Here is a 25,873-nt window from a genome sequence, read left to right as displayed (position 1 = left end):
AAGGAGCGGGTAGCACTAGCAAGGAAGGCACAAAAAACATAGGCAAAGACGCATGTTTCTTCGGATTACTCTCAAGTATATAATAGAACACCCATACCTTATATGTGAGTTCAGTTAGAAAGAAAACAATTGATGCATTTGTACTACCCGCTGCAAAGCGCGGGCTCTGTAACTAGTTCCAATGAATTCCGAAAATAAAATGAAAGTTTCTGCAGATCGCAGTTTATTTATGTGGACTCTAATTTGAGCGTGCCGCATGTTCACGAAATCAATTCTAAAATGTCCTCGGAAAATAATTTGAAATTTTCGGGGTATTACAATCTACCATCCTTAAAGAAATTTCGTCCCGAAATTTAATCGAGAGTCCAGTTCTCCCGATTAAAGTTTTCTGTAGTTCATACCTAAAACAATCAACCATCAAATCTCCATCTTTACTAACTGTAGTAATCGACAAAGCTATGGCACTATGTATGAAAATACATCCCAATAGCCACTAAATCAATTCAACACTACGACATTCTTTTGCAATCCACATTTCTCAAAATTTCAACACAACAATTGCCTTAAGCAATCCACACTCAAATCACCACGTGGTATTGCACAAAAAGCCATTTTCACACTAATCGTCACCCTGTACTGGCTTACAAGTACAGTGACCATTCTCACAAGGCAATGTGTAGAAAAACAACGCTTCACTAAATCAAGAATTTAAAGAAAAATAATAATTAGGCACCTCCACGACGTCTTCTTATTCAATATGGGCCACTTGGGCCAAAGAAACCGAACCAACTACAATTCAAACAGGCCCAAACCAAATTGGGCCAAAAACTCGGCCCACAAACCTTCTACTCGGCTCGGCTCGGCTCAGCAGTACTGTTTGGCTGCATTCGGCTCGGCTACAGTATGAGGCTCTACATACTGTACGTATACAATACAGATCAAATATACATCCGTATATCGAGCGTATACGAGATCCAAAAAAAATTTGTAAGGAGTAAGGTTCGAACTCCAGACCTCCTACACCAAGGTTTTGCTCCCAACCACCGAAGCAGGAGTTGCTCTCATTAATATATCCTTATGTTTTATATTTATTATGTCAGATACGAACATAATAAAAATAAACGAGAGGTGAGGTTCGAACCTAGGACCTCTAGTACAAGGGCTTCTCTCTCAACCACTAGAGCACCAGCTGTTCTCATTGCTATCCATGCAATTCCTTTTATTTAAACTCAACCGTTTCAGCAATCCGACCCAAATACCCAAAACTGTTGCAGAAATCCGGCCCATTAATTTCGCCAAAACTATTTCAGAAACTCGGCCCATCGGGCCTCCACCAACAGCTACAGTGAGGGCCTTGATCCGGGACAAGCCCAAGTACGGCCCACCTGCCACGGCTTATCCTTTCCGTGATTTACGAAAGTCAAATTTACTTTCGGCTAAAGCTGTCTGCCACAGCGCATCGAGATTCTCTCGGTCCCCTTACACGCTCTCCACACGCCAACAGCTTTTCCGTGTTTTCGGGCGACTTTAATCCAACGCATAGAATGAATCTCAGAGATCATCCATCCAACGGTGGAGATCTGCTCACCTTGCCCTTGCTCTATAAATAGGTGCATTTTGGGGAAGCGACTGTTCACTCCAAAGGAAAAGAAATTTCTTCCGAGCTTTAGCCATTCTCTCTCAAACTCTTCAGCCTTTCTCTTCTCAAATCTCCAGTCTTTCCTTCACCAATCTTCAATCCTTCTCTCTCAGATCTTTTCTTCCATCTGAAAGATTCAATCCCTTCCTTCATCTGAGAATTTCAGATCTCCAATACACTTCATCAACTTCAATCCTTTTAACAACAATTTCCCTTAAACACTCGACAACTTCGTTTCTTCAATTTTCACTTTCTCTCAACTCATCACCATGGAACCACGAACTCTGCAACTAATGGAACTTCAAACCCAGCAACAAATGGAACTACAAGCCCAGCAACCCACCGAGGAGGGAGGAAGCAACCAAGCAGCCGGTAGTAGTACCAACACGCCTATCAGGCCGACCAATAACCGGTGGACTCCCACACCAGCTCAACTAAGAATCCTCCAGGAGCTTTACTATGACAAGGTGCTTAAAAACCCAACTCCAGAGCAGATTCAAAAGATCTGCCTTCATCTGCAACAATATGGGCAGATCGTGGACAAGAACGTCTTCTTTTGGTTCCAGAACCTCAAGGCTCGTGAGAGGCAGAAGTTGAGGGAATTTCGGAACGTTCGGGTTGGTGGATCTCTCGATCTCAATTTTGGATCCACTGGTTCTACTGATGATGGTAGGTCCATTGATCTAAACTTTAGTTCCACTGGTTCTACAAGTACTGACAGATCTATTGATCTAGATTTTGGGTCACGTGTCGGCTATGGTGTTGACCCATATTCCTCCTCACCCTTCAACACTAATACCAGTACTACCTCTTTTGGCACAACAGGAGGACAATCTTTCATGGAACAACGAGGAGGAGATCACTAGGAGGTCGAAACTCTTCCCCTGTTCCCTGTGCACGGTGAGGACGTCCTTGGTAACCCGAAGACTACATCCGAGGAAGGTAGCGCATTTGGTTACTATTCTGGTGGCTCAGGCGGTTACAACAGTGGCTCTCCTGTTTCTCTTGAGCTCAGCCTCAACCCATCCGGAGCTGCTGACTTAGCTTAGAATAGTGTAGTTTCCCTCTTTTTTTTTTTTTTTTTTGTAAACTAAGTCAATAAGATTGAATTCATGTGGTAGTCTTTCCTTTAAACAACCAACAACGACACCAAGGGTCGAACCTTGGTCACCCATTGCTCTTTCAAGGCCTTAGCCGACTCTACTGCACACATCGTTCATAATAATGTAATACAAACAATCATTCAACCTAACAATCAGTTAAGTCACACAGAGGTCTAGCTAGCATCATTTGAGTTAAACCAAACACAAACAATATCGTCGCTAGAATCAGGGATTAATAAAGCTATACACTTCCTGAGTTAGCTGGGAAAAACCCACATCTTTAGAGTTACTCTTACTAATCTTATAAGATCTCAACCATTTCCTCTATTAATTCCTCCATCAAACTTACCACCATTCAAACCCTATGATTCCACGATTCAGAATCCGAATCAAACTCCATATCGCATAGTAATTCACTCGAACCACTATGGATACCCAACCATGTCACTAGAATCAATACCCAAAATTGCATTTAACCATTTCTCCTAAAATCCATAACCACAGAAACACACTCTCGTCTAATATCATTTACAGAGAGTTGATTCTAAATCTCTCCATTAATTACCGACCAAGATCAACTCCATTGCAAAACTTTAAGTGTCCCGCCCACTTAAACTTAAAACACAAAACAACCCCGAATTCACTTCAGTCCATCTCCATACTACGATCCAACACTTAAGAAAACTAATTCACAAAATCAATTTCCTTTACTTAAATAAAACTATGCCCAGAAGTCATAGTCAGGTCAACAAATCAAGGTGTCCAAACGGAAAATTTCCAATTAAGTTGCCTTTGTGAATCACAAAATATCATTAAAAAATAATGCTCGTAACATCAACCACGTATATAAAACACGTTCCTCGAACTTAATTTAAATTTAGAATCACTAAAACTACCACTAGTCCCACTTCAAATAACCCTTATGATTTTAGGTACTCGGAGACAACACAAATATATAATCGTTCGTCTCATTCACTCAAACACGAGATCAAACTCCGTTCTCGCACCTTAAACCCTGCTCAACAACTTACAAGCACATGGAAGAATTAACCACAATAATTTCTTTCCTAACCGCAACACTACTCACAACTCCACATGAGTCAAGAATCCCATTCAATGGTTAACACCCTAACCAAAATAAGTTCTAACAAATGGTTACACTACTAGAATTATAGCCCCAGACATCGGTCAAAAACCGATGAGAAACAAAAACCCAACCGATGTCTTTGTGGGTGATGAGAAAGATCCGGAAAATGCAGACATCGGTTTTTAGCCGATGTCTAATATTCGGGTAGACATCGGTTCCTTATAATAAACCGATGTAAAGAGGTTTAAATGATAACAAACTTGCATGCTTTACTATTGTTAAACCCACATTTTATTGTATTTAAAGCTTAAAGAAATATATATTATATAACACAAGTTTGAGTTTTAACATCGTTATTGATTTAAGAACCGATGAGTAATACTGTTACAGACATCGGTTTTCATTTTGGAACTGATGTCTGGCACTCGGTAGTATATCGTTTCTGACAATGAACCGATGTCTGGATAGTTTAGTAACATCGGTTTTCCTTTCGGAACTGATGTTTGGGACTCAGTAGTATATCGTTTCTGACAATGAACCGATGTCTGGATGTTTTAGTAACATCGCTTTTCATTTCGGAACTGATGTCTGGCACTCGGTAGTATATCGTTTCTGATAATGAACCGATGTCTGGATATTTTAGTAACATCGGTTTTCATTTCAGAACTGATGTCTGGCACTCGGTAGTATATCGTTTTTAACAATGAACCGATGTCTGGATATATTAGTAACATCGATTTTCATTTTGGAACTGATGTATCTGTATTGCTGGACATCAGTTTTTATGGCTAAAACTGATTTCAACTTTATATCTAAACATCACATTCTATAAAGAGGATTATGTCCACAAAATAGAACTGTGATTATAAATTGCAAATTGGGGTATTATATCCGACATTCATCATCCTTAACAGTTTACAAAATGGGCAAAATAAAACCCCAATTCATGCACCTATATACTACAAGGCTAGCCTAGCAATTAGTATTTTTGTTTGTTCATAATTGCTACAAAAAAGTTAATTACAAGCTGGTCCAACTCAAAATCAAGAAACTGGTCAGAACCTACAGCAAAGTCTATAAGTAGTCGGCTACTTCAATGCGGACCTCGTCAAGTTGTTGTTGGGTATACCCTTTCCGATCCTTTACCGCCCACTACAAATACCTATAATTCAATAAATAAATCACTTATCTGAAATAGAAAAGAAAACAATTGGGAAGCTAATTGCCATAACTCTTGTTACTTGGTAAAGTACTTACAGTTTCATCGCTTCTACCAGTCAATTTGAGATATTGTAAGGCATAAGGAATTAGTAACAGTTCAGAAGAGTGTCAAGCATGCTAGCTTTAGCATGCAAGTACCGAAGTACGCATCAAGAAAAAGCCTGACACAAGAAGCAACCCTTTTTAAAATCAAATATGTGCTGGTATATTAATTAGGACTTGACATACCTGACCAAGCAATTGACAAATTACTTCTAAATCACACCAATTACCAATACCAAAGGGTAATGGCACACCCTTAATTTGGCATAAAAATTGAAGCCTGTCTCTAGTGAACCAACACACAGGAACAGAGGACCTTGTTTTTTGTTTAATTAACTCGAAATGAGCCCAAATTGAGCATAAGATTCTATTCTCCACTTTTGAAATACAAGTTTACAAGAGAAACCCTTTATCACAGAAATTAAATTTCAGAAATTAAATTTCATTAAGAACAAGATAAGCGAGTAAAGCCCACCTGCCCTCAATGCTCAAGACATTTGATCCGGCTTTAGAATTCTTATCTGCAGCCACTTTAGTAAACCCCATAGGAAATATGCCACCATCAAGCTTACGGACAACAGTAAAGTGGCTCAGCATACCAGGACTCTTCCATTCTGAGTCCTTCACAGGAGTGTCAATCTAAAAGTCCAAACAGCACTGTATTATGAAATCTAGTATATATGTTGTGTAACTTAGCATAATAGAAGCAATGAATGAATACGAATTTATGAAATGACACATTATGAAAGTGGAATACAAAGGATAAAGCTTATGAAGATTATATAAATGGAGAAACTTTCTGTTACATGTCATGGGTAAATCCCAGTAGACGTGCAATAATTGGGCACTCCAACAAGACAACTCAATAATTAGCAAAACACAAGGCAGTGTAAAATAGATTCTAGGTCTTACCTTGGCCTTGTTACAGCAGACAATAGATGCAGAGACAATTTTGTTAACATTCTGCTTCTCATTGATAATAGTTTTCAAACTTATTGCAGTAACAATTTCGTCAAACTTATTGCATCCAAATACACACGCTGCAATGTACAGGAAGGCACGATTCACTGATGAACTACCAGTTGCTATCAATCGTTTTGGAGGAGAAGGCACTCCATATCTTTCTGCATGACCTCGCATAGACATGATCTGGCCCTCTACTACTGCTCGAGCCTGGAATCAGTAAATTAAACTCTCTTAGCAGTTCCGAATACCTAAAATAAAGATTGAGGTCATACTAAGTAACAAGTCGCTATATCACCATTTTAACCATTAGCGATATGTATCAGCACATGATACTACCTTCACGAGCTGGAGACCCATTCTTGTAACACAACATTACTATGTAGCTTTTCGTGTCAACAGGATTAGGGAAAACATGTCCTTCTAATCCAGGCTGAGGATCATCAGTAATACCAAAGACCTGAGCAACAGTGGTAAGCCAAGTACAACACAAGAAATCAGTGAGATAAGAGTCTAAGAAACTTGAATAGTACATTATAAGGAAAAAACAACTGACATTTTGGTCATGACACGTGCAATATCGTAATTATACTGAATAAATACCAGTACATAAAGATTTGATTGGCCTTGCTCTACAAGATAATGCAATTAGCATTACAATAGATACATAAGAGCTGGTTAGGTGACCTTTACATTTTTTTTCACTAATATTGAGTTTACTGTACTTAGACTCACCATTAAAACTTCCTCTTGGGAAAAATGAGGGGGAAAGACCCAAACAACAACATTAAACTAAACAAACAACTCCAACTTGAGGTACTCTATCAATATCATTAACAACAGAGGAGGAAGGCAAATGGGATACTCATCAAAGCAGCAGTAAGTGGTAACCACCCAAATCCATGGAGTTTCTTAAATTTTCAAAGAATCTAAGACTATAACTGTATTTTGCAATGGTACTGCACACTTGTTCAGAAAAGCAAAGTCACTGGCAGAGAGGCCAGAGAGAAAAAAGATTGATGAGGATGCTACCTGCTACCTTGCCTTCGTTCTTCATCCAAATATTTTCATCAACAACTAATCCTAAAAGTTATAAAACAATGCAAAAGCAATCTTTTATCTGATAACCTAACAATAGGAAAACCATTACTGGCGGAAAAACGTAGTGTTTAACATACACCTCATATTTTGCTGCCTCGCTCAATGAGATACTAGTGCACACCAACCAAGTCAATCTCAGAAACAACAAAGTAAACTTACAAACAACAAACCCCAACTGTTACCGAGAAAGTGAGCCTGACTAAATCAAAACCATGCAGCCAAAATTCCCTAGTCTTTTGCATGAAACACGAACAATCAGTAAACATAACCCCAATATCGCAGAGAAAGAAGTAATCAGAATTTTAGAATTATAGCAAACAAAGGTAAGTATTTGCCAACGGAAGAGATGGCAAAAGAGTAACCAATGAAATGATTTGTTTATCCTAGAAAGTAAAGAGGAAATTCTTGATTTTTCTTAGTATTATTTAGAAGAAAAATCAAGTGAGGAAATTCTTGACTTTTCTTAATATTATTTAGAAGAAAAATCAAGTGAGGAAATTCTTGACAAAGAAAAGTGTTCATCCTAAGCATGAACTCCTAGACTTATATTTTATGGTTGTGCTGAACCTTATATACTCATATTGAGTTCAAAATAAGCTTAAGCAACATATGGCTTATCCCCAAGGCCAAGGCCCCCAATAATCTTAAAACTATCTAATTGTGATATAGTTTTAATTGCGTACACAAAATCAGAAAACAAAAATTCAACTATATAAATGAATTATATACACAGCCAAATCATTACCGGTGAAAGGGATAAATTTCTGGCATGTCTTCACAACAAAGTTGTCAGACAGATCGGTGTCATCTTCTTCACTGGAAAATAACTAGAACAAGAAAATAAACATCGTGAGAACCTACATCTGCATTTCTTTGATGAAAAATGGACTCGCAATAAAATGAGCAAGGATATTTCAAAGATATAGTCCTATAGTGACAGACTGAAGCACATAAAGATCAGAAGTTGTGAATCAAGTTCCTATCACATTGTCCTCATTGTTGTGTGTAAGGTGGAAATGGTTTTCAAGATAAATAAAAAACGAAACTAGGTTTACAGAACCATATTCATGGAACCACCTTAGCCAACTATCAGGTTCTTAATCAAATCTTCAGAGACACCCTAGTCTCTAAGTGCAAAAGTGGATCTTTAACTCAAAAACTAATCTAAGATAACAAATACCACACCATTTTCAGAGCAAAGAATATATACCTTGAAGGATGAGTAAAGTAATATTGCAGCGAGGAAAAGATTTACTGCCTCAAACCTCTAGAAAAACAACACAGTAGGTCATTTCAGAAAGAGCAATACAAACCAGAAACCAGCACAGATAGACAAACACACACACACACACACACACACAAAAAGGAGTTATATTAACCTGAAGTGTGACTGTTCCGAGGAGTATCAATGTCAACCTAAAGATGATTGCACCAGCAATACCATATGAAAGAACACGAACCTGTAGTCAAACGAGCAAACTATTCACAATTCCTTCAAAAACAATACCTACATAGAAATTTTGAGAACATATGGAACACAAATTAGAATGCTAAAAGGATTACAAAAGACCTGATACATAAGTGGCACTTTGAAGTACTTGAAAATCAGAACAAACACAAACAAGTTGTCCACTGACAAACTTTGCTCCAGTAAATACCTGAAAAAGTCCCAACACTTAGTAGATGCAGCAAATGATAATAACATGTAGACTCACAGACAAACACAATACACAAACCATGCAGTCAGATGAAAACTATCACCAGATCAAACTGCTTGTTCCCTATTCTTTTGAATTAAACACTATATATGTTTTCACCTACTAAGGTAGTCAAATGACTAAATGTTTAGAAAATAAAGAGAGCTCAACTTTCTATCAGCTACTAACAAGATCATAAACCACACATTTCTTCATACCCGGAAAAAAACTCGGTTGCCTTGCAAACGCCGTCTTTAAAACCCACACCAACTCCAAATGCTACCGCTGCACACACCTAAAGACAACTAACATCAATATTGATCAGCACCGTCGACATCAACAATTTTGCAATTAAGCTAAAAGATGCTTAGCAAACGAATTTCCTCACTTGATTTTTCTTCTGAATAAAACAAGAAAACAAAAAGACGAAACGGAAAAAAAAATGCAGCAAACTTTATGAACTTTAGATCAAAACCGGACAATCAACATGTGCAAGAACTAAAATCAAACACAATCAACAGGCATCAGCTAAAAATACCACAGATTTAAGCCATTCAAAGACAAACCCAACTCAAATACACAAGAATTAAACAAAAAAGACTGAACTTTAGATCAAAACCTGACAGGAAATCAGTATTGGTGGTCACGAAGAGGAGAGAGAGGACCTACAAGACTAGACGTTGGAGAACTAGCTAGAGCTGGCTCAAGTTGGAGAATGACAAGCTCAGGTCCGGCGATAAGCTCCAGGTCAGATCAGATCTCAAGCTCGAGGTCTGGTGAACGAGATCAGGGACTCGGGGTCAGAGAGCGAGGCAGGGGAACACGGGATCAGAGACTGAGGTCGGGGACTTGGGGTCAGGTTGGAGGCGGCTCCAGTCGGCTTGGGTCGGAGAAGGAGGTCGGGACTCGAAGAACTTCAGCTTGGAGAATGATGAGGTCGACAAGGTGAGCTGCGAAGTCATTAGCTAGGGTTCGAAATTTTAGAGAAAGCGGAAAAAATACGAAGTGTTGGGGGGAATGAAATTTTAGTCCCCGCGCGTTCTCAAATTTTTCAAAGTTAGTCCCTCCGCAGTTTTAAAATTTTTTCCAACAAAACCTTTCTCATCGGTTCAGTTAGTGACTGATGTCTATAATAATAATAGAAATCGGTTTTTTCACAAACTGATGTTAAAACGATTTTTAACATCAGGTGCAATCCTGACCGATTTAATAGTGGCGATGTCTAATGACATTATTCTAGTAGTGTTACGTTACACTAAAGGAAAGTATTCAGCCCTAGCTGAAACTTCACGACCATCCCTTTGCATCAATTTGTCTCCTAAACCAAAATAGTCTTGAGAATTCTGTCTTATAATCTCTCACACTCCTATCATCTTGAGTTAGTGAGATTAATTCTCGTTCCAACTGCTCATTGATTCTCAATTTATACTAATAACTCAATCTCGCATAAGATTTGTATAAATACCTCAAAGCCGTTTTAAACACGTATCACAAATCAATTTCCAAACTCCACTAAAACAACTCGATACAAAACAAGATACCTAAACCTTGATACGTACATCCCATCCAAAAACATTTATACGTCCAACTTAAGAAGACAAAACTTCTGTCAATTTATACTTGTATCCACACTCGGTATGTACATAGGTCCACATCATGCCTTCAACCCAACACTTTAACATCCAAAAGGACCTCACTTCTTAAAACAAATCTCAATGACTCAACAGAGTTGAATCCTAAGGTCTCCATTCCTCAAAGGTTATAACTCGCGGCAACTGTACTTATTCTAATACCAACCTACAAGACAACTTCACGGTTCTAAGTACAACTCCTTTCGAATATCTATCACTTAAGAAGTAAAGTATGCTTGGCTAATACAAGTATAACACTTAAAACACAGTATAAGTCTAATACAAGTCCATATTAACCAAGTCAATACTACATGGAAGGTATTCACGTTCCTAAAACGACCTAGCGGCCTAAACAACTCCTACCCAATGACTTAGCCAATACCGAAGAGCACACGATGGGGATCCGCTGCAGACGGGCCATCACTCCGAAAGTATTGACACATCACCGAATATGCACCTTACGCTCTGATACCAAACTGTCACGCCCCGAATTTTAAATAATAAATTCAAATCCGAAACATGAAATAATTAAAAAAACAAATACCAATCTAAATTTTTTCTTTCAGAGTAACACGCCTCACACCACTCAATATTACATTACCCAACTCCTCAATTTCTTATTACAGCACACTCAAAAATTCCAAATTGGTAAGTTCGAAATGAACATAACGAAACTCACAATAATGCTGTAACTCAAATACCACTACTCTAAGCAGCCTGATCACCTTCTCGATTCTCCTGACCTGTAGGATTTCCTGCTACACAATATAAATAGTGTACCGGGATTGCAACAACACAAACCAGGTGAGCTTGACAGCCCGTATGAGTAAACGAAAGGATTGCACAAATTTAATATAACAATTTCAACTCAAGCAAATGAAATTGTAATAATATCACAATCACAAAACCACGTCACTTTCTCACTCTCATATATATATATATAGACACTTATGAGTTACTCTCAATTTCTCTCATAAGATCACCCCAAAACCACATCACTTTCTCACTCTCATATATATATATATATATATATATAGACACTTATGAGTTACTCTCAATTTCTCTCATAAGGTCACTCAACATTTGGCAGACAGACTAGAGCTCTAACTGATCGTTTCCACCTACCCGGCGCGAGAGCGTGGTTCCCTGATAGTATGCCATGACTCAACAATTTATTGTTCCTCAACAATAAAACTCAACACTTCTCTCAATATATTGTTTCTCAACAATAAACTCAACACCTCTCACAATATGCTGTTTTTCAACAATAACTCAACACAACCCAACAACACGTATATTTTATCAAAAATAAAATATGTATAAAGTCATTCGCACATGTATTAACAGCTATAAATATTATAGCATTAAATATAAATATTTAGAACTCCGGTTCGTGAATGAACCATGTGCGGTTTACTCACCTCCAATCCAGCTGCGTCTTCTTAGCAGCACAACCACGATTTTACGAATCGTCCGCCAAATCATCCCGTCGATCACCTAATCCAATACGGTCTTAACATAGCCACTAACTCAAAATATAAATAAACGACGAGCTAACAGTCGGATAGAATTTATACGACTATCCGACGGTCAGATCTTCGCCTGCGACCTCACAATGTCAACGGAATTGTCATACGTTCAACATACTAAAATTTGAAGTAAAAACGGTGGCCTGATCTTCCAAAAATCAATAATTAAACAAAAGCCCACTCACTAACAATTTCCTCTCCACACCGTTTTCAACCCTTCTTCACTTGCCAATTTCATCAAAATCCAACATCCGATAAACACCATCAAATATAAAATTGAAACCATTCTAATTACAACTAAAAACTCCATAAATTTATTAATTTGACCAAACAATAATAGCAATTATATGGTCACTTTGCCCTTACCAATCAATCATTCCCTGCACTAATAGGTGACTAATCCAACAGTATATTTGTATAATCTGTCATTCACCATCAATTTAACCCAAAATCAACTTCAATCGAAACCAACTCCACGACCTCCAACTTCTCCAAAACTTCACAATTTTATAATTCTATACACTTCAGTTCCCAAACTAATAAAACAAGTATAGGCTTTCCAATTCACAACAACCAATTTTTTAAACCAAAAAGGGTACGAAGATTACCCAAATAAGTGGCCTGAAAAAATATGGTGGCCGAGCTCAATCTCCAACCACTCGGGGCTCTCCCTCTGGTATCGGTCGTCATTGATCACCACTTCACGCACTGTGTCCCCTTCGGCATCACCCCTCTCTTTTGAGTAAGCCATCTCTCTTTCGTAGTTTTCCATCGATGTGAAGAAGCAGAGTCTGCTTAGTACGTTCTCCTCCCTCCAGACCTACAGAGACCTCCCCAGGTAGGTGTTTAAATCCAAAAGCATTTCAAGCAAACTTGACCACAAGGTAAGCTTTGTACAGAGTCGATGGGGACAACATGCGTGTTTCAAGTTTCCCACTGATTTCAAGCCAGCCAACAAGAAGAAGCTCAGCCACCTCCATCGTCGATGAGGACAGGTCTGTTGCAGAGAGCGAGGTAAAGCTCCTTCTTGGATCAGGCGGCCAATAATCCAGATTCGCCGGACTGGGACTGGATCGTGGGTGTCTCAGGCGGAAGGAACTTGTCCCAAACGGCGTCGGATTCCGCCGCTAACTTGAATTTCTTAGAGAGCAACGACAGGCGGCAGGCCTCTTCAGGAGTCGTCAACGATACGATGTTGGCTATGCAACCCTCCGGCATCTGCTGCAGATCCATCACTGTTCCGCAAGCCTCTTTCTCCTTCTTCTGCTCCATGGTCAGTGACAGGGAGAGGAAGAAGACGATACAAAGAGAAAAATGATGAGGTGTGAGTGCGGCCGAAAGGGAGAAAAGAGAGAAAAGAAAGAAAAAGAAAAATAAAGAAAGAGGTTTGTGTTTCCCACTTGGAAACTTTAGCAAAAGCGAAAAGTCTCCTTTGCTCATTCCAATGAATTCCGAAAATAAAACGAAAGTTTCTGCAGATCGCAGTTTATTTATGTGGACTCTAATTTGAGCGTGCTGCATGTTCACGAAATCAATTCCTCGGAAAATAATTTGAAATTTTTGGGTTATTACATTCTCTCTTTCTTTATATTCATTTATATGGACAAAAATGTTGTATGCATGATACTATGATCACAAAAGTTGGCTATTTGAATAGCATATGTTTTGAAATATATATATGATTTGCTACGTACCCTATATATAAATTAGTTAGTTGGTCTTATGTGCTTTTTGTGACTTGGTTATGATCGTTGGTTTTTGAATTAAGCATAGCTTGGTTTATATTGACATTGCATTTCACGCCATAACTGTCATTATTCATGAGATGGTGTTAAATTGATATGATTTTACATTAATAGGGTGTTCAGTCCAACTCATCACCCCCAGTTTATCTGTTATAAATTTGGTTCCGAGTACTTGGACAAGGATGTAGCTGATCTGATTTTGAGTGCTTCTGGTTCGGTGCAGCGAGTATCTTCATTTGGGACAGAATCAGATTGGATAGAGCCTTCTGTTTACCTTTGTAATTCCCAGCCTCAGGGACGTCAAAGAATCAGATTGGAGGGTCATCTTGGTTTTGGTTTTAAAGAATTGAATTTGGCTTTCATTGTGTTAGATAAGAAATTAGTTGTGGGAGAGTTCAAACATGGAGAGGCCCATGTGGAAGGTTAGCTAAAGAAACTTTATCTCTGCTTTCTAATTGAAGAAAGTTTGGTTTTTTATGTGGGTTTTGAGGTGAAGTGTTCTGGGATTTGATAATGGTTTGAGTTTATGTTTTTCATGATAAAGTTTGAATCTTTTAACTGGGTTTTTGAGTTTAAAATTATGGGTATTTGAGTTTAACATGTGTAGGTTTTGTTATCTGTGATTGCTGACCTGTAAGCATCTGGCTGCAATTATTTAGTTCTAGACAAGCCACAAAGGTTCGATCTTGTTTGTAAGAGTCTTGACATGCACAGTAATCTCTTATCTAATCATCTGCTTACTGATTGCAGATGTTTTTGGATGAAGCTTGCGTGGTCCTTCTGGATACCTACTCGCAACTTCTTTGGCAATCTCAAGTGTATATTCATTGTGAAATTAAAATTATATGTTTTAATTAACCGCATTTACCTGGTGTTGCTTGTGACTTAACATCTTTGGATGTAAATTTGATTGTGGGCAATTGCAAAGTAGAATGTATGCTTAAGTCAGGTGGTCAAAGTACAGCAAATTGGTAAATTATATTCTTCTGCATCTCGTTTGTGCAGAGAAGCTGGAAATGATATTTGGGTTTGTTTGGTTTGTAGATGTTGAAGTCGGTGTTGTTCTGATGCTTACTTGAGATTGCTTTTGCTTGTGGTGGGGTTTTACTTAAATGTTGCGTTACTTGGGGCTTTAGATAATAGCTGTTAGTTTGGACAGTAGTTGTGCTTTTGCTTGTGATGGTGGTATTGTAATGTTTGTCTTATGGGTCTTGGTTTGTGCCCTGATCCTTACTAGGCTTAAGGAATACTCTGTAGGTTCAAATTAATTCAAGAAGTGGGCGTAGTTTTACATTTATGCTTGTTGCTAGATACAAGAACCAGTTTGCCAAATTTCCTGGTTAATGCTGGTTTATAAGCTTGTTATCAATTTTATTGATTTCATTTAAGCTGATCCTTTGCAGATGAAGTGTTCTGCATAAGAAAGTATTGGTATGCAGCATATAACTTACCCTTTTGGGCTCTTAAGTTTTCTTTGCTATCTGTAACTCTTTATTTTCTGGGAAAGGCTCAAGGGTGCATTTCAGGCATATGCTCCTTTGCAAATGTTATATCTCCCTTTGCAAATGTTATATCTCCCTTTGCTTTCTCTCCTCTAACAGGTGTTTTGAATTTCCATTTTACCCTCTTGCTTAGCCAATTTTTCTCCCATTTTAAACTAAGAATGTCAACTCCTTCTTTCAGCTACACAAAGTCCTTGTTTCTGGAGGTAAGGAACATAAAATGTTGAGATTTATGAATAATTTTCAGATAATGGAATGTGTTTTGATTTTGTTGTATTTTGGTTGGTTTTGCCTTTTTTTGTTTTGTTCTTGATTTTGTTTGGTCATTTTTGAGCTCTTGGTTTGCTTGGTTTGTGCTCATGCTTTGCTTTTGAATACTTCGGTTTTGTTGTTCATGTGCTTTTCCTTTTTTTTCTTTTCATTGCACAGAGAGTAGCCAAGTGTAGACTTCAAAAAGATTAGTGCTCATGTTCACCAGTTCAAGGGTAGCAACTCCATGTACACATAAATTTCCTCTTTTTTTTCTCTTAAATAGAAAATTACAGAAAGTAATGTCTTTTCTCTATGATACTAGTTCTCAACTCTTTGGCACATGTTTTTGCTAGGTCCATTGGCGATGCACTAAGGACTGGAACCTTAAGTTACAAGTATTTTAATTTCTTTAGGAGACTTCAATTGTTATTGTATATGGAGAAGTTTAGGCCATATTTCCCCTTCTCCCTACTCCTTGGTACTCATTTTATCAAAAATAATATTAATGAGAATTTTCTTTTGGTTACACTTTTATTTTTATTGTGATATTTTTCTAGCAAAGAATCCGGTTTATGCACATAGAGAGCAAACCACTTTTAAACTAGAAATTGAACCAAAAAGAACAAAAACCGATGTCAGAAAAGAGAAAATACATCAGTTTGGAAACAAAAATCGATGTCAAGAATGAGAAAATATATCAGTTACCAAACAAAAACCGATGTCTAGCATTACTATGAACATCGATATATAAACAAAAACGATGTCTAGTATAAATATGGACATCGAGATATAAACAAAAACTGATGTCTAGATTACTATGGACATCGATATATAAACAAAAACCGATGTCTAGTATAACTATGGACATCGATATATAAACAAAACCGATGTCTAGGATAAATATGGACATCGAGATATAAACAAAAACCGATGTGTAGAATAAATATGGACATCGATATATAAAGAAAAACTGATGTCTAGAATAACTATGGACATCGATACATAAACAAAACCGATTTCTAGCATAAATATGGACATCAGTTCAAACTATACTACATAATGTAGATTGAATGTCTAGTGAAATATTATGTACCAAACACACAAAAAGCTTATGAACCACAAGCAAAAATTTATGAGAACCGATGTGTAAAATATTATCAGACATCGTTTCTAAATCAGAAACGATGTTAAAATAGATAATTGTGTTGTTAGACCTATATTTCATTAAGCATCTAATGCCAAAATATGAAGGTTTGACAATAGCTAAACACACAAAAATGGTGATCACATTAACGTTTTTACATCGGTTTTGAACCTTAAACCGATGTCTCGTTGCAAAATAGACATCAGTTGTGAACCGATGTCTTAGTTTTGGCGATCTTTAACATCACCCACTAAGACATCGGATTTTTTTTTTAACATCAATTGTGAACTGATGTCTATGAACTTTATCCTAGTAGTGATAATTGCTACTGATGAGAGGCAAAACAGCATAAAATTCAAGTATAATTTAGTAGCTCAAAAGTCTCACAATCAACAACTTGTAGCATTTTCTTGAAAGCCTTAACACAACCCTCACATTTCATATCTACCATGTACTCTGTTTGTTACCAACCAAAACTAACAGTTCAGATTTTCAGCAAGATCAGCATACCCTTAATTTTCATAACTAAAAAACGCCAGTATAGATAACTGTTTCCTTTGAAATAAACATCAAATCTACTCCAGCCCAAGAAACTCATATCCTAATCAAAATTTCTCAATAGAAACAGATGCAATTTGATATAGTTAAACCAAAATTAAGTAAATTCTTGAAGGTTGGAAGTTACCAGTAGCTCTGGCAAAATTCATATACCTGAAAAAAGAGGCAAAATTCAACAACAAAGTGATAATTTTTACGAACAAAAACATGTAGAATTCTCTCAGAATGATGCAAATTACTAAAATAATAGGCCATTGTTTCTGAAGCTGACCACTACACTGCTTCTACTGTGGGAGATTCTACCAAATTCCAGTCACTTAGTAAAGATCGGCAGTGAGTATGTCAAGGTAAGCATACTAAGAAAGCATTTGAAATTCTCAGAAAGAAAAAAAATGAATGGCTCAGACCAGAGCCTCAAATGTATTACTCCTTCATTCTCACAATCCAATCCAACCAACACTACCTGATCACAAAGATTAACTCAATAAACTTCAAAGTTTGAACCTTTACATGGTTTTACCACTAAGAAATTTACTTTTTATAGTTTTCAAAGAGAAACACACTCACATTATCATAATCGGAATCAACTTCTCCAATCCAATGCTTTACTTGCCGAAGTACCTGAGATAGACTAACCCGAATTTCTGTCTCTTTGGTCACCCAAATGACATCTGGTTCCTGCAAAAGAAGAGATCAATAAGTTGGATTGTATATACTGATGAGGATTCACCTCAACTGATGAATTTTGTAATCGAGTCTGCGTTGGCTCTGATGTTGATCTCAGAAGCAAATGAATAAGATTTGAACCCTGCTAGCAATTAGACATTCAAGATTGAACCAAAGTCGATCAATCTGTAGGAAACATATACATACTGTGAGTATATATGGTGTGCAAATGAAGTATGAGACGGACTGAGTTTGTGTTGAATTGGATTGGCAAAAATTTAAACTGATTGAATAAGAAGGAACAGAAACAGAAAGTCTCTAAAAATAACATACCCATTACTAAAGCAATGGAAAAGATCCAGACTTACCAAAACAACCTCAAAAGAATAAACGGAGCAGTACGTAGCAAGTTTGAGATTTTGAGCAGGAGACAGATCTCTATCTCTTTGGTTTTGTATTTCTGTGCGAGGAGAGTGAGAGAAATTTATTGATTCGAGTGGAGAGAGAGCGATTTGGACTGGGTTCAGTGCGACTGGCGAGAGAAAGAGGCAAATAGATCGATCAATTGGATTGGGAGTGCAGATGATGATAGATCAAGCTCGAGGTCTAGAGGTCTGGAGAACGAGATCGGGGACTCGGGGTCAGAGAGTGAGGCAGGGGAACACGGGGTCAGAGACTGATGTCGGGGACTCGGGGTCAGGTCGGAGGCGGCTTGGAGAATGATGAGGTCGACAAGGTGAGGTCGACGAGGTGAGCTGCTGAAGAAGGAGGTAGGGTTCGAAAGTTTTAGAGAATGACGAGGTCCACAAGGTGAGCTGCTGGAGGTAGGGTTCGAAAGTTTTAGAGAAAGCGGAAAAAAATACCAAGTATGGGGGGAAATGAAATTATTAGTCCCCGCGTTCTCAAACTTTAAAACTTAGTCCCTCCGCGTTTTTTAAAATTTTTTGAACAAAACTTTTCTCATCGTTTTATTTGATGACTGATGTCTATAATAACCATAGAAATCGGTTTCTTCACAAACTGATGTTAACATGTTTTTTAACATCAGGTGCAATAAAATTTGTAGAATCAGTAAAGAAAAGTTAAGTACTTGAAGATTTACAATAGAAACCATCAATGAAATTTAAGTAAATCGACGAATCAGATTAAACCCATCAAAGAATGAACAGAAAACAAAGAAGGGTGTGAGAATTGCATTGAGACCTGAAAGGAGGGCTTCCGTTCCAATGTGGGAGCGTTCATGTGGAGAGCTGAGGGAGAGTGGGTAAGGCTTGTAGCGAGGAACAGAAGATTTGGGTTTGGGGAGGAGGAGGAGAGAAAGGAAAGCTTTGGAGTTTAGGGAATCAGAAAGATTGAGAGGAAGAAGAGGCATGGGCGGCCGGTATTAGAGAGGCAGCTATGGCACTAGCCACGGACCTCAGTCAAGAGAGTAGAGATAAGAGAGACCTGAAATTCTCCTTTACGAATGGAACCCCAATCTCAAGTCGAGAGAGTAGAGACAGGAGAATCTCCCACATCTTGAAAACCGAAAATCGAAGATCGAAGAAAAGAGAGGTTAGGGTTTGTGACTCAGAGAATCGCAGAGAGAAAAGTGAAATGAGAGAGGGGAAGTGTGAATTTTTTTTCTTTGTTCGAGTAGATCAAACCTAGTCGAGTGTTTTCAGAATATGGTGTTTTGAGAAGATGGGCTTCCAGAAGAAGATGGATTCGATTCTTTAAGAGAAGAAGAAGATGGGTTCTGCTTTCAGAAGCTAGAAGATGGGTTTTGCAGTTTTTTTGGAAGACTAGCTAAGTCTTGAAAACGGCTAGGTGTGAGACAATGTGCATAGATAGAGGCGCATTAAATGTAATTTTTTACATTGCATAATCAATTCAGACAACGCATAAATGAATTTTGGTTGTCTGATAGTCTACACCTGAAATTTTGAGACCCAACAAGCAAGTCTCCCGCCTAGCTAGTGCGAATTACAAACTCAATTCTCCCGCCTAGGTTTGCCATCTCACATTCACACAACAGAAATAACTCATTCTGTTGTAGGAGCTTACAAGCATTTCACCCAAAAATTGACCGTTTTGGGGGTAATAACTCTCACTTCCAAACTTGCACAACAGAAATAAAAAATGTGTTGTATGATAGTTTGTTATTTACTCTCATACAACGGATACAACTATACTGTTGTACAAGTTGAGTCAAAATTTTGAACCAAATTTAAGCAAGGTGGGAGGGAATTTCTTTTTTCATTCAGACAACAGACAAATCCTTAAAACTGTTGTACAATAATCCTGGACCCAAAAAAATTGATGTACGACCTCCTTATACAACGCTAATCTCATTAAACCTGTTGTGTGAAGCAGTTTCAGTGATCACACAACGGAAATTTTTTTTTCGTTGTCCAAAAAGTGTAGTGTGATGCAGTTTTTGGCATAGTGTATTATCTTTGACGGGTTTTTGTTTTCTCATTTGGAATTTCAATGTGGGAGATTTCATTTGTAATATTGTTTCGAATAACTGAATTGGTATTCTGTCATATTCTTCAATCATGCTTCTTCTAGTCACTTTGGTATTATCATTCAATTTGGAGAACTTGCCTGTTTATTGACTTCTTTCTTTTGCTTCTTTAAATCTTATATCTGTTAGAATGCCAACACTTGTTAATGTGTTAATTGTCTTGCATTGCGACATATCTGAAATATATGTTGCAGGTATATGTGCGATATATATGTGCATTCAGTGAGAGTGAGAGGGAGATGGGGCATTGTAGGTTGAAGGAACCTGTCTATATTAAGGAAGAGGGATTAACCATCCATCCAAGAGGGGGGGGGGGGTCTTTTTGAGGTGTTCTCTTTGAAGACTACTTGATTGCTCTTTTTGATTTTTCCATAAGATGGAGATTCCATGTTGTAATGCTTATGGCTGCATTGGTGTCTTTTCACTTCCTATGACCTAAACAAACTTATCAAATGAAACACTTATCAACCAATTCATTTTGGATGTCACTAAATGATTTAATTCTTGTTTGAGTATGTTCTGGCATCTCTGGCAGCCTAATGCAATTATTAAATGATATTAATATTATTTCTTTTATCTTTGATAATTACATTGTGTGGCTTATCTAATGTTTTGATACATCTGTACAGGTTGCTGAGATTGTTGCTAACTTCATTGTGAACTGGTATTCCAGCAAGGTCGTAGTTCAGGCATATCATCAGGCAATTGCAAGTAAGTTTTTCTTAACATCGTATCTCAATGCATGACTTGCAGCTCTGGTATAGTTTTTTCCATTAAATATAGACGATTGAGCAGGATTGATCTTGTATATTTTTATTTTTTACTGCTATAGTTAGTTTTGAGGCTTTTGGCTCATGTGAGTATGTTTGTAAAGCTTAGAGTTTTATTGAAATGCAATTACTAATGAGTACAATAGTAACTGCATTTCAATTGTTGAAAACAATATTGTTTTTGTGAATATAATGCAAGTCTTTAAACTTATAGAAAGTTATGTACTGAGCAGTATAGTATGTATTGTGTTTGGGATATATAAATGTATGTAGGAACAAGTGAATATTGATTATTTTACTTTTTTTGTATAAGATAGATAAATCATGGATGCATGCTGATAGAGGGTCACGCAAGTTTGAGTTAGGAGTAGGATAGTTTCTGAAGTTTGCCTCTGCTAATGCCAACAACAAAACAAAAATACGTTGTCCTTGCCTAAAATGCTGCAATACTGATGGATTTTCCATTGGTGTTGTTAGGGACCATATTTTTTGGAATGATATTGATAGTAGTTATAAGCATTGGAGGTGGTATGGAGAACCTAGTACAGCTGCCATTTCTGGCAATAGAAGAGGGGAATCTGAAACTGTAGATTGGGATGGGGGTAGTAGGATTGGGGAGAATGATGTAGAAGGAGAGAGTGAGGATGAGGAGATTTCATAAGACTCAAATGATTTTCTGAAGTATGTGGAGGATGCCGATAAGACTTTGTACCCTGGTTGTACCAAGACAACCAAGTTAAATGGTTTGATTCAGACATTCAATCTGAAAGCAAAGCATGCAATGACTGATTCCTGCTATTCTGACATGCTGATAATGATCGGGGGTTTGCTTCCTGAAGGAAATGAGGTTCCTGCATCTTTATATGAGGAAAAAAAATCACTTAGTGCATTAGGTATGGAGTACCATAAGATTCATGCTTGTCCAAATGACAGCATCTTGTATAGACAGCAGCATGCAGATGCTATTATCTGCCCCACTTGTGGTGCTTCAAGGTGGAAATTAGGCAAGGATAAAACTGAAAAAGTAGGGATACCTGCCAAGGTATTATGGTACTTTCCACCAATCCCGAGGTTAAAACGGTTTTACCAATCGGCCAATACAGCTAAGAATCTGACTTGGCATGATTATGGAAGAAAGAAAGATGGAATGATGCGGCATCCAGCTGATTCCCCGACATGGGATTTAGTTGACAAGAAATGGCCGGAATTTGGAAGTGAGCCTAGGAACCTTCGACTAACCCTCTCATCTAATGGGTTTAATCCTCATAGTTCTCTAAGTAGCAGGTACTCTTGCTGGCCTGTTATACTTGTCACATATAATCTTCCGCCATGGCTATGTATGAAGAGGAAGTATATGATGTTAACGCTGCTGATCTCTGGACCAAAACAACCTGGTAATGATATCGACATATATCTGCAGCGTTTAATAGATGATCTAAAAGTCTTGTGGGATGGGGTTGAGGGAGTATATGATGCCTTCAGAGGGGACTACTTTAAACTAAGAGCAATACTCATCTGGACCATTGATGATTTTCCCGCTTATGGGAACTTGTCAGGTAGCATTGTCAAAGGATACAATGCTTGTCCGGTATGCGTTTATAAGAGTCGACCATATAGGTTGAAGAAAGGTAATAAAATGTCATTCATGAGGCATCGTTTGTACCTACCTAGACATCATCCCTATCTAAAACAGCGTGCTGCTTTCGACAATACAGTAGAGGAGGAGCTTGCTCCTGTACCATTAACCTGAGAGGAGGTGTTTGCTAGAGTAGAGGGTATGAACAGTGCATTTGGAAAAAAGTGTCGTCCTGCAAAGAGTGTTGAAGACCAAAGCAAGCCTTGTTGGAAGAAGATGTCAGTTCTCTTTGAACAAGAGTACTGGAGATATATTCCTATACGACATAATCTCGATGTAATGCACATTGAGAAGAACTGTTATGATGCCATCATTGGTACGTTGCTAATAATTCCTGGGAAGACAAAGGATGGGGTTGCAGCTCGTTTAGACATGATTGAAATGGGCATTAGGACTGGTTTGAATCCCAAAATTGGTGCCAAAAGAGACAAGTTACCTTTAGCTAGTTGGAATTTGCTGCTAAATGAAAAGAAAATAGTTTGCAACTCTTTTTTCAATATGACAGTGCCTGTGCAGTTTTCATCAAATGTTAGGAGCCTTGTCTCTATCGATGATTTAAGACTTGTTGGTCTTAAATCGCATGATTGTCACACTATCATGCAAATTCTGCCCCCTGTTGCTTTACGATCTGTTCTTGAGAAGCCAGTTAGGTATGCAATCATTCGCTTCTGCCTATTCTTCAAGGCTATATGTGCCAAAGTGATTGATGTTTCCAAGCTAGAAAAAATGCAAGCATACCTAGTTATTATAGTTTGCTTGCTTGAGAAGTACTTCCCACTATCCTTTTTCGATATCATGATTCATATGACTGTGCATCTTGTGAGAGAAGTAGAGCTTTGTGGTCCAGTATTTTTTCGATGGATGTATCCCTTTGAGAGATACAAGTAAGTGTTCAAAGGATGGGTGAGATGTCGTAGGCACCCTAAAGGGTGTACAGCGGAGTGTTACATTGTCGAAGAGGCTGTTGAGTTTTGTGCTGAATGTATGCCTGATAATGCTGGTACTGCTGGAATCCCAGAAAGTAGCAAAGCAGAATTTCGAAATACATCCAAACCGCTATCAGGTGCTTCCATGATTTCTGTTTATGGAAAAGAAATGCATCAAGCACATCTTTGTGTATTGCAGAATACGGAGGATGCGTTGCCGTATTTCCGGTAAGTCATTACTTATTTCATTTTCCTTCTCTTTTTTTTAATTATAATGTCAACATTTCCCTTCATTATTTCCTGTCTTGCTAAGTGTTTGGTTTTTCTCCTCCATGCAGTGAACATTTGGAGTTATTAAAGTTGCTTTATCCTAAGTTCTCCAGAAATGAAACGTGGTTGAAGAATAAACAGAATCAGACCTTTTCGGACTAGTTAAAAGAGAGGGTAAGTTCTTCATTATTGATACATTTGCAACATCAAAATATTATCTTTTGATGGCTATGTAATGTATGTACTGTTTGCAGGTATCAAATGAACTCATGTTTGCTGACAATAATGTTTCACACACAATGAGATGGATGGCAGGTGGACCAAAGAATGAAGTACCAACATTTAGTTGATACCAGGTTAGTGGTATTGATTTCAACACTAAGGAGCGTGACAATCTTCGATATGTTCAAAACAGTGGGGTATTTTTGCTTGCTGATGCAATGCAGATTTCTAATGCAAGAGATAAAAACCCTAGAGTAGATGATATGCACTTTTACGGTGTGATTAAGCATATATGGGAGTTGGACTACTACAAGTTCAGGATACCTTTATTCAAATGTGATTGGCTAGAGAATGTTAGGGGCATCAAAGTAGACGAACTTGGGTTTACTTTGGTAAATTTGAATAAGATAGGTCACTTAAATGATGCTTTTGCCTTAGCTACCCATGTTAAGCAAATATTTTACATACAAGACCCCCTTGATAAGCAATGGTCAGTGGTAGTAAGGTGTCCATATAAAGACTATGAAGAGGCTAATGATGATGAGGAGCTACAAGATATTGAAGTGGAACAGCAGCCATTTAATGCCACATTGCCATCTGTTGAGACTTTTGATGACATAGTTGGTGATGATCACATCAATTATATGCAACCTGGAGATGAAGCCATATGGGTTGAGAATGGAAATAGTCATCGTCACTTATAGGATTAGATAATAGGGTTGTTTCCTTGCACTTTTGTTTGCTTCAGGCGTCTTTGTACTATGTGATTATTGATGAAATATATGAACCCTTTTAATATGTTAGTTGTTTTGTTAGTACTGGGTTCAATTTAGCTGCTAATGTGTTGTGTACTTTTGTATACTGCGCTGTGATATATATTTCTGGGCAGCCATTTATTTATACATATTGCTAACTGTTTACTTGTTTCTTTCAGGTCATGGCACCCCGGTCCAACAACACAGCCAAAGCTATAGGAATAGCACTAAGGATGAAGGCATTGCAAATGAAAAGAGGTAAAAAGATCGTGTCAAAACCAGCTGTTGAAGAGACTGATGTACCACCCAAATCTACCTTTGCTAAGCAAGATGCAGCCCCTAATAAAGCTGCAACCCCCAAGAAAGCTCAAGCGACATCAAGAAAAAAAATGTTGAGACTTGCTCACTCTAAGAAATCTGCATCCCCAAAGAGAAGTGTATCCAAGCAAGTTGGTAAGTCCAAGAAGGCAGCATATGCACGTAATGTTGGAAAGAGCAAGGCCCCTGATGAAGAGGACAACCTCACCGGTGGACTAAGGTTACTTAAGCGTGGGATGGTAACGATGAATCGCATTTCAAGGCGACTTATTCGTGGAAAGAGGCTGAAAGTTTAGTGTAATGCTCAAGGGGAACCAATTGGAAAAGCAGCTAAGGAGATGCAATCCTATATTGGGGTATTGGCACGTAAAAGGATCCCAATATCTATAAAGGATTGGAGAGGAGTGAAATTAGATGGGAAAGACAAAATCTGGGAAAGTATTGAGGTAATTAATCTGACTATATATTTAATTGTATGATCATGTTGTTATTATAGCTGTGTTACTTGTATTCTGCTTATTTTCATTAACAATGAGCAAATATTAAAGAAGGGTTCCCGCTTATGGTTTTGAACATGTGCATGAAGC

The 25,873-nt window shown here is 37.9% G+C and overlaps 2 protein-coding genes and 2 long non-coding RNA genes across 11 annotated transcripts; 1 reads left to right on the top strand and 3 right to left on the bottom strand.

Annotated features, from left to right (window-relative positions):
- Positions 1 to 4,702: 4,702 nt before the first annotated feature.
- On the bottom strand, positions 4,703 to 6,260 carry LOC112185209 (DNA polymerase alpha catalytic subunit). Of its 3 annotated transcripts, XR_005806762.1 has the most exons (4): positions 6,005 to 6,260; positions 5,568 to 5,731; positions 5,087 to 5,211; positions 4,707 to 4,991 (listed from the first exon to the last, which is right to left on the bottom strand). XR_005806762.1 is itself a non-coding variant. In XM_024323414.2 (3 exons), exons 1-3 carry the CDS (start codon positions 6,236 to 6,238, stop codon positions 4,982 to 4,984), a joined length of 408 nt encoding a protein of 135 aa, XP_024179182.2. In that variant the 5' UTR covers positions 6,239 to 6,260; the 3' UTR covers positions 4,703 to 4,981. The 3 variants fall into 3 exon arrangements, 2 of the variants coding, with proteins under 2 accessions (XP_024179182.2, XP_040370830.1); XM_024323414.2 differs by lacking the exon at positions 5,087 to 5,211 and having other exon boundaries at positions 4,703 to 4,991; XM_040514896.1 differs by having other exon boundaries at positions 4,709 to 5,211.
- Positions 6,261 to 6,593: 333 nt separating this feature from the next.
- On the bottom strand, positions 6,594 to 9,809 carry LOC112189398 (thylakoid membrane protein TERC, chloroplastic). 5 transcript variants are annotated; one of them, XM_024328730.2, is made up of 5 exons: positions 9,473 to 9,809; positions 8,727 to 9,148; positions 8,536 to 8,616; positions 8,367 to 8,423; positions 6,594 to 7,983 (listed from the first exon to the last, which is right to left on the bottom strand). In XM_024328730.2, exons 2-5 carry the CDS (start codon positions 8,859 to 8,861, stop codon positions 7,861 to 7,863), a joined length of 396 nt encoding a protein of 131 aa, XP_024184498.1. In that variant the 5' UTR covers positions 8,862 to 9,148; positions 9,473 to 9,809; the 3' UTR covers positions 6,594 to 7,860. The 5 variants fall into 5 exon arrangements, with proteins under 5 accessions (XP_024184498.1, XP_024184500.1, XP_024184499.1 ...); XM_024328732.2 differs by having other exon boundaries at positions 9,519 to 9,809; XM_024328731.2 differs by having other exon boundaries at positions 8,727 to 9,158; positions 9,523 to 9,809.
- A 1,042-nt stretch (positions 9,810 to 10,851) lies between these two features.
- On the bottom strand, positions 10,852 to 12,895 carry LOC112189399. 2 transcript variants are annotated; one of them, XR_002931909.2, is made up of 3 exons: positions 12,622 to 12,895; positions 11,906 to 11,981; positions 10,852 to 11,242 (listed from the first exon to the last, which is right to left on the bottom strand). It is a non-coding gene; the product is annotated as an uncharacterized LOC112189399 (long non-coding RNA). The 2 variants fall into 2 exon arrangements; XR_005806777.1 differs by lacking the exon at positions 10,852 to 11,242 and having other exon boundaries at positions 11,666 to 11,981.
- Positions 12,896 to 15,584: 2,689 nt separating this feature from the next.
- Positions 15,585 to 16,044, top strand: LOC121051742. Its single transcript, XR_005806778.1, has 2 exons — positions 15,585 to 15,758; positions 15,866 to 16,044. It is a non-coding gene; the product is annotated as an uncharacterized LOC121051742 (long non-coding RNA).
- Positions 16,045 to 25,873: the final 9,829 nt, after the last annotated feature.

The sequence above is a fragment of the Rosa chinensis genome, chromosome 2 (genome assembly GCF_002994745.2).
Source record: "Rosa chinensis cultivar Old Blush chromosome 2, RchiOBHm-V2, whole genome shotgun sequence".
NCBI lineage: Eukaryota > Viridiplantae > Streptophyta > Magnoliopsida > Rosales > Rosaceae > Rosa > Rosa chinensis.
This window is presented reverse-complemented; position numbering and strand designations above follow the sequence as displayed.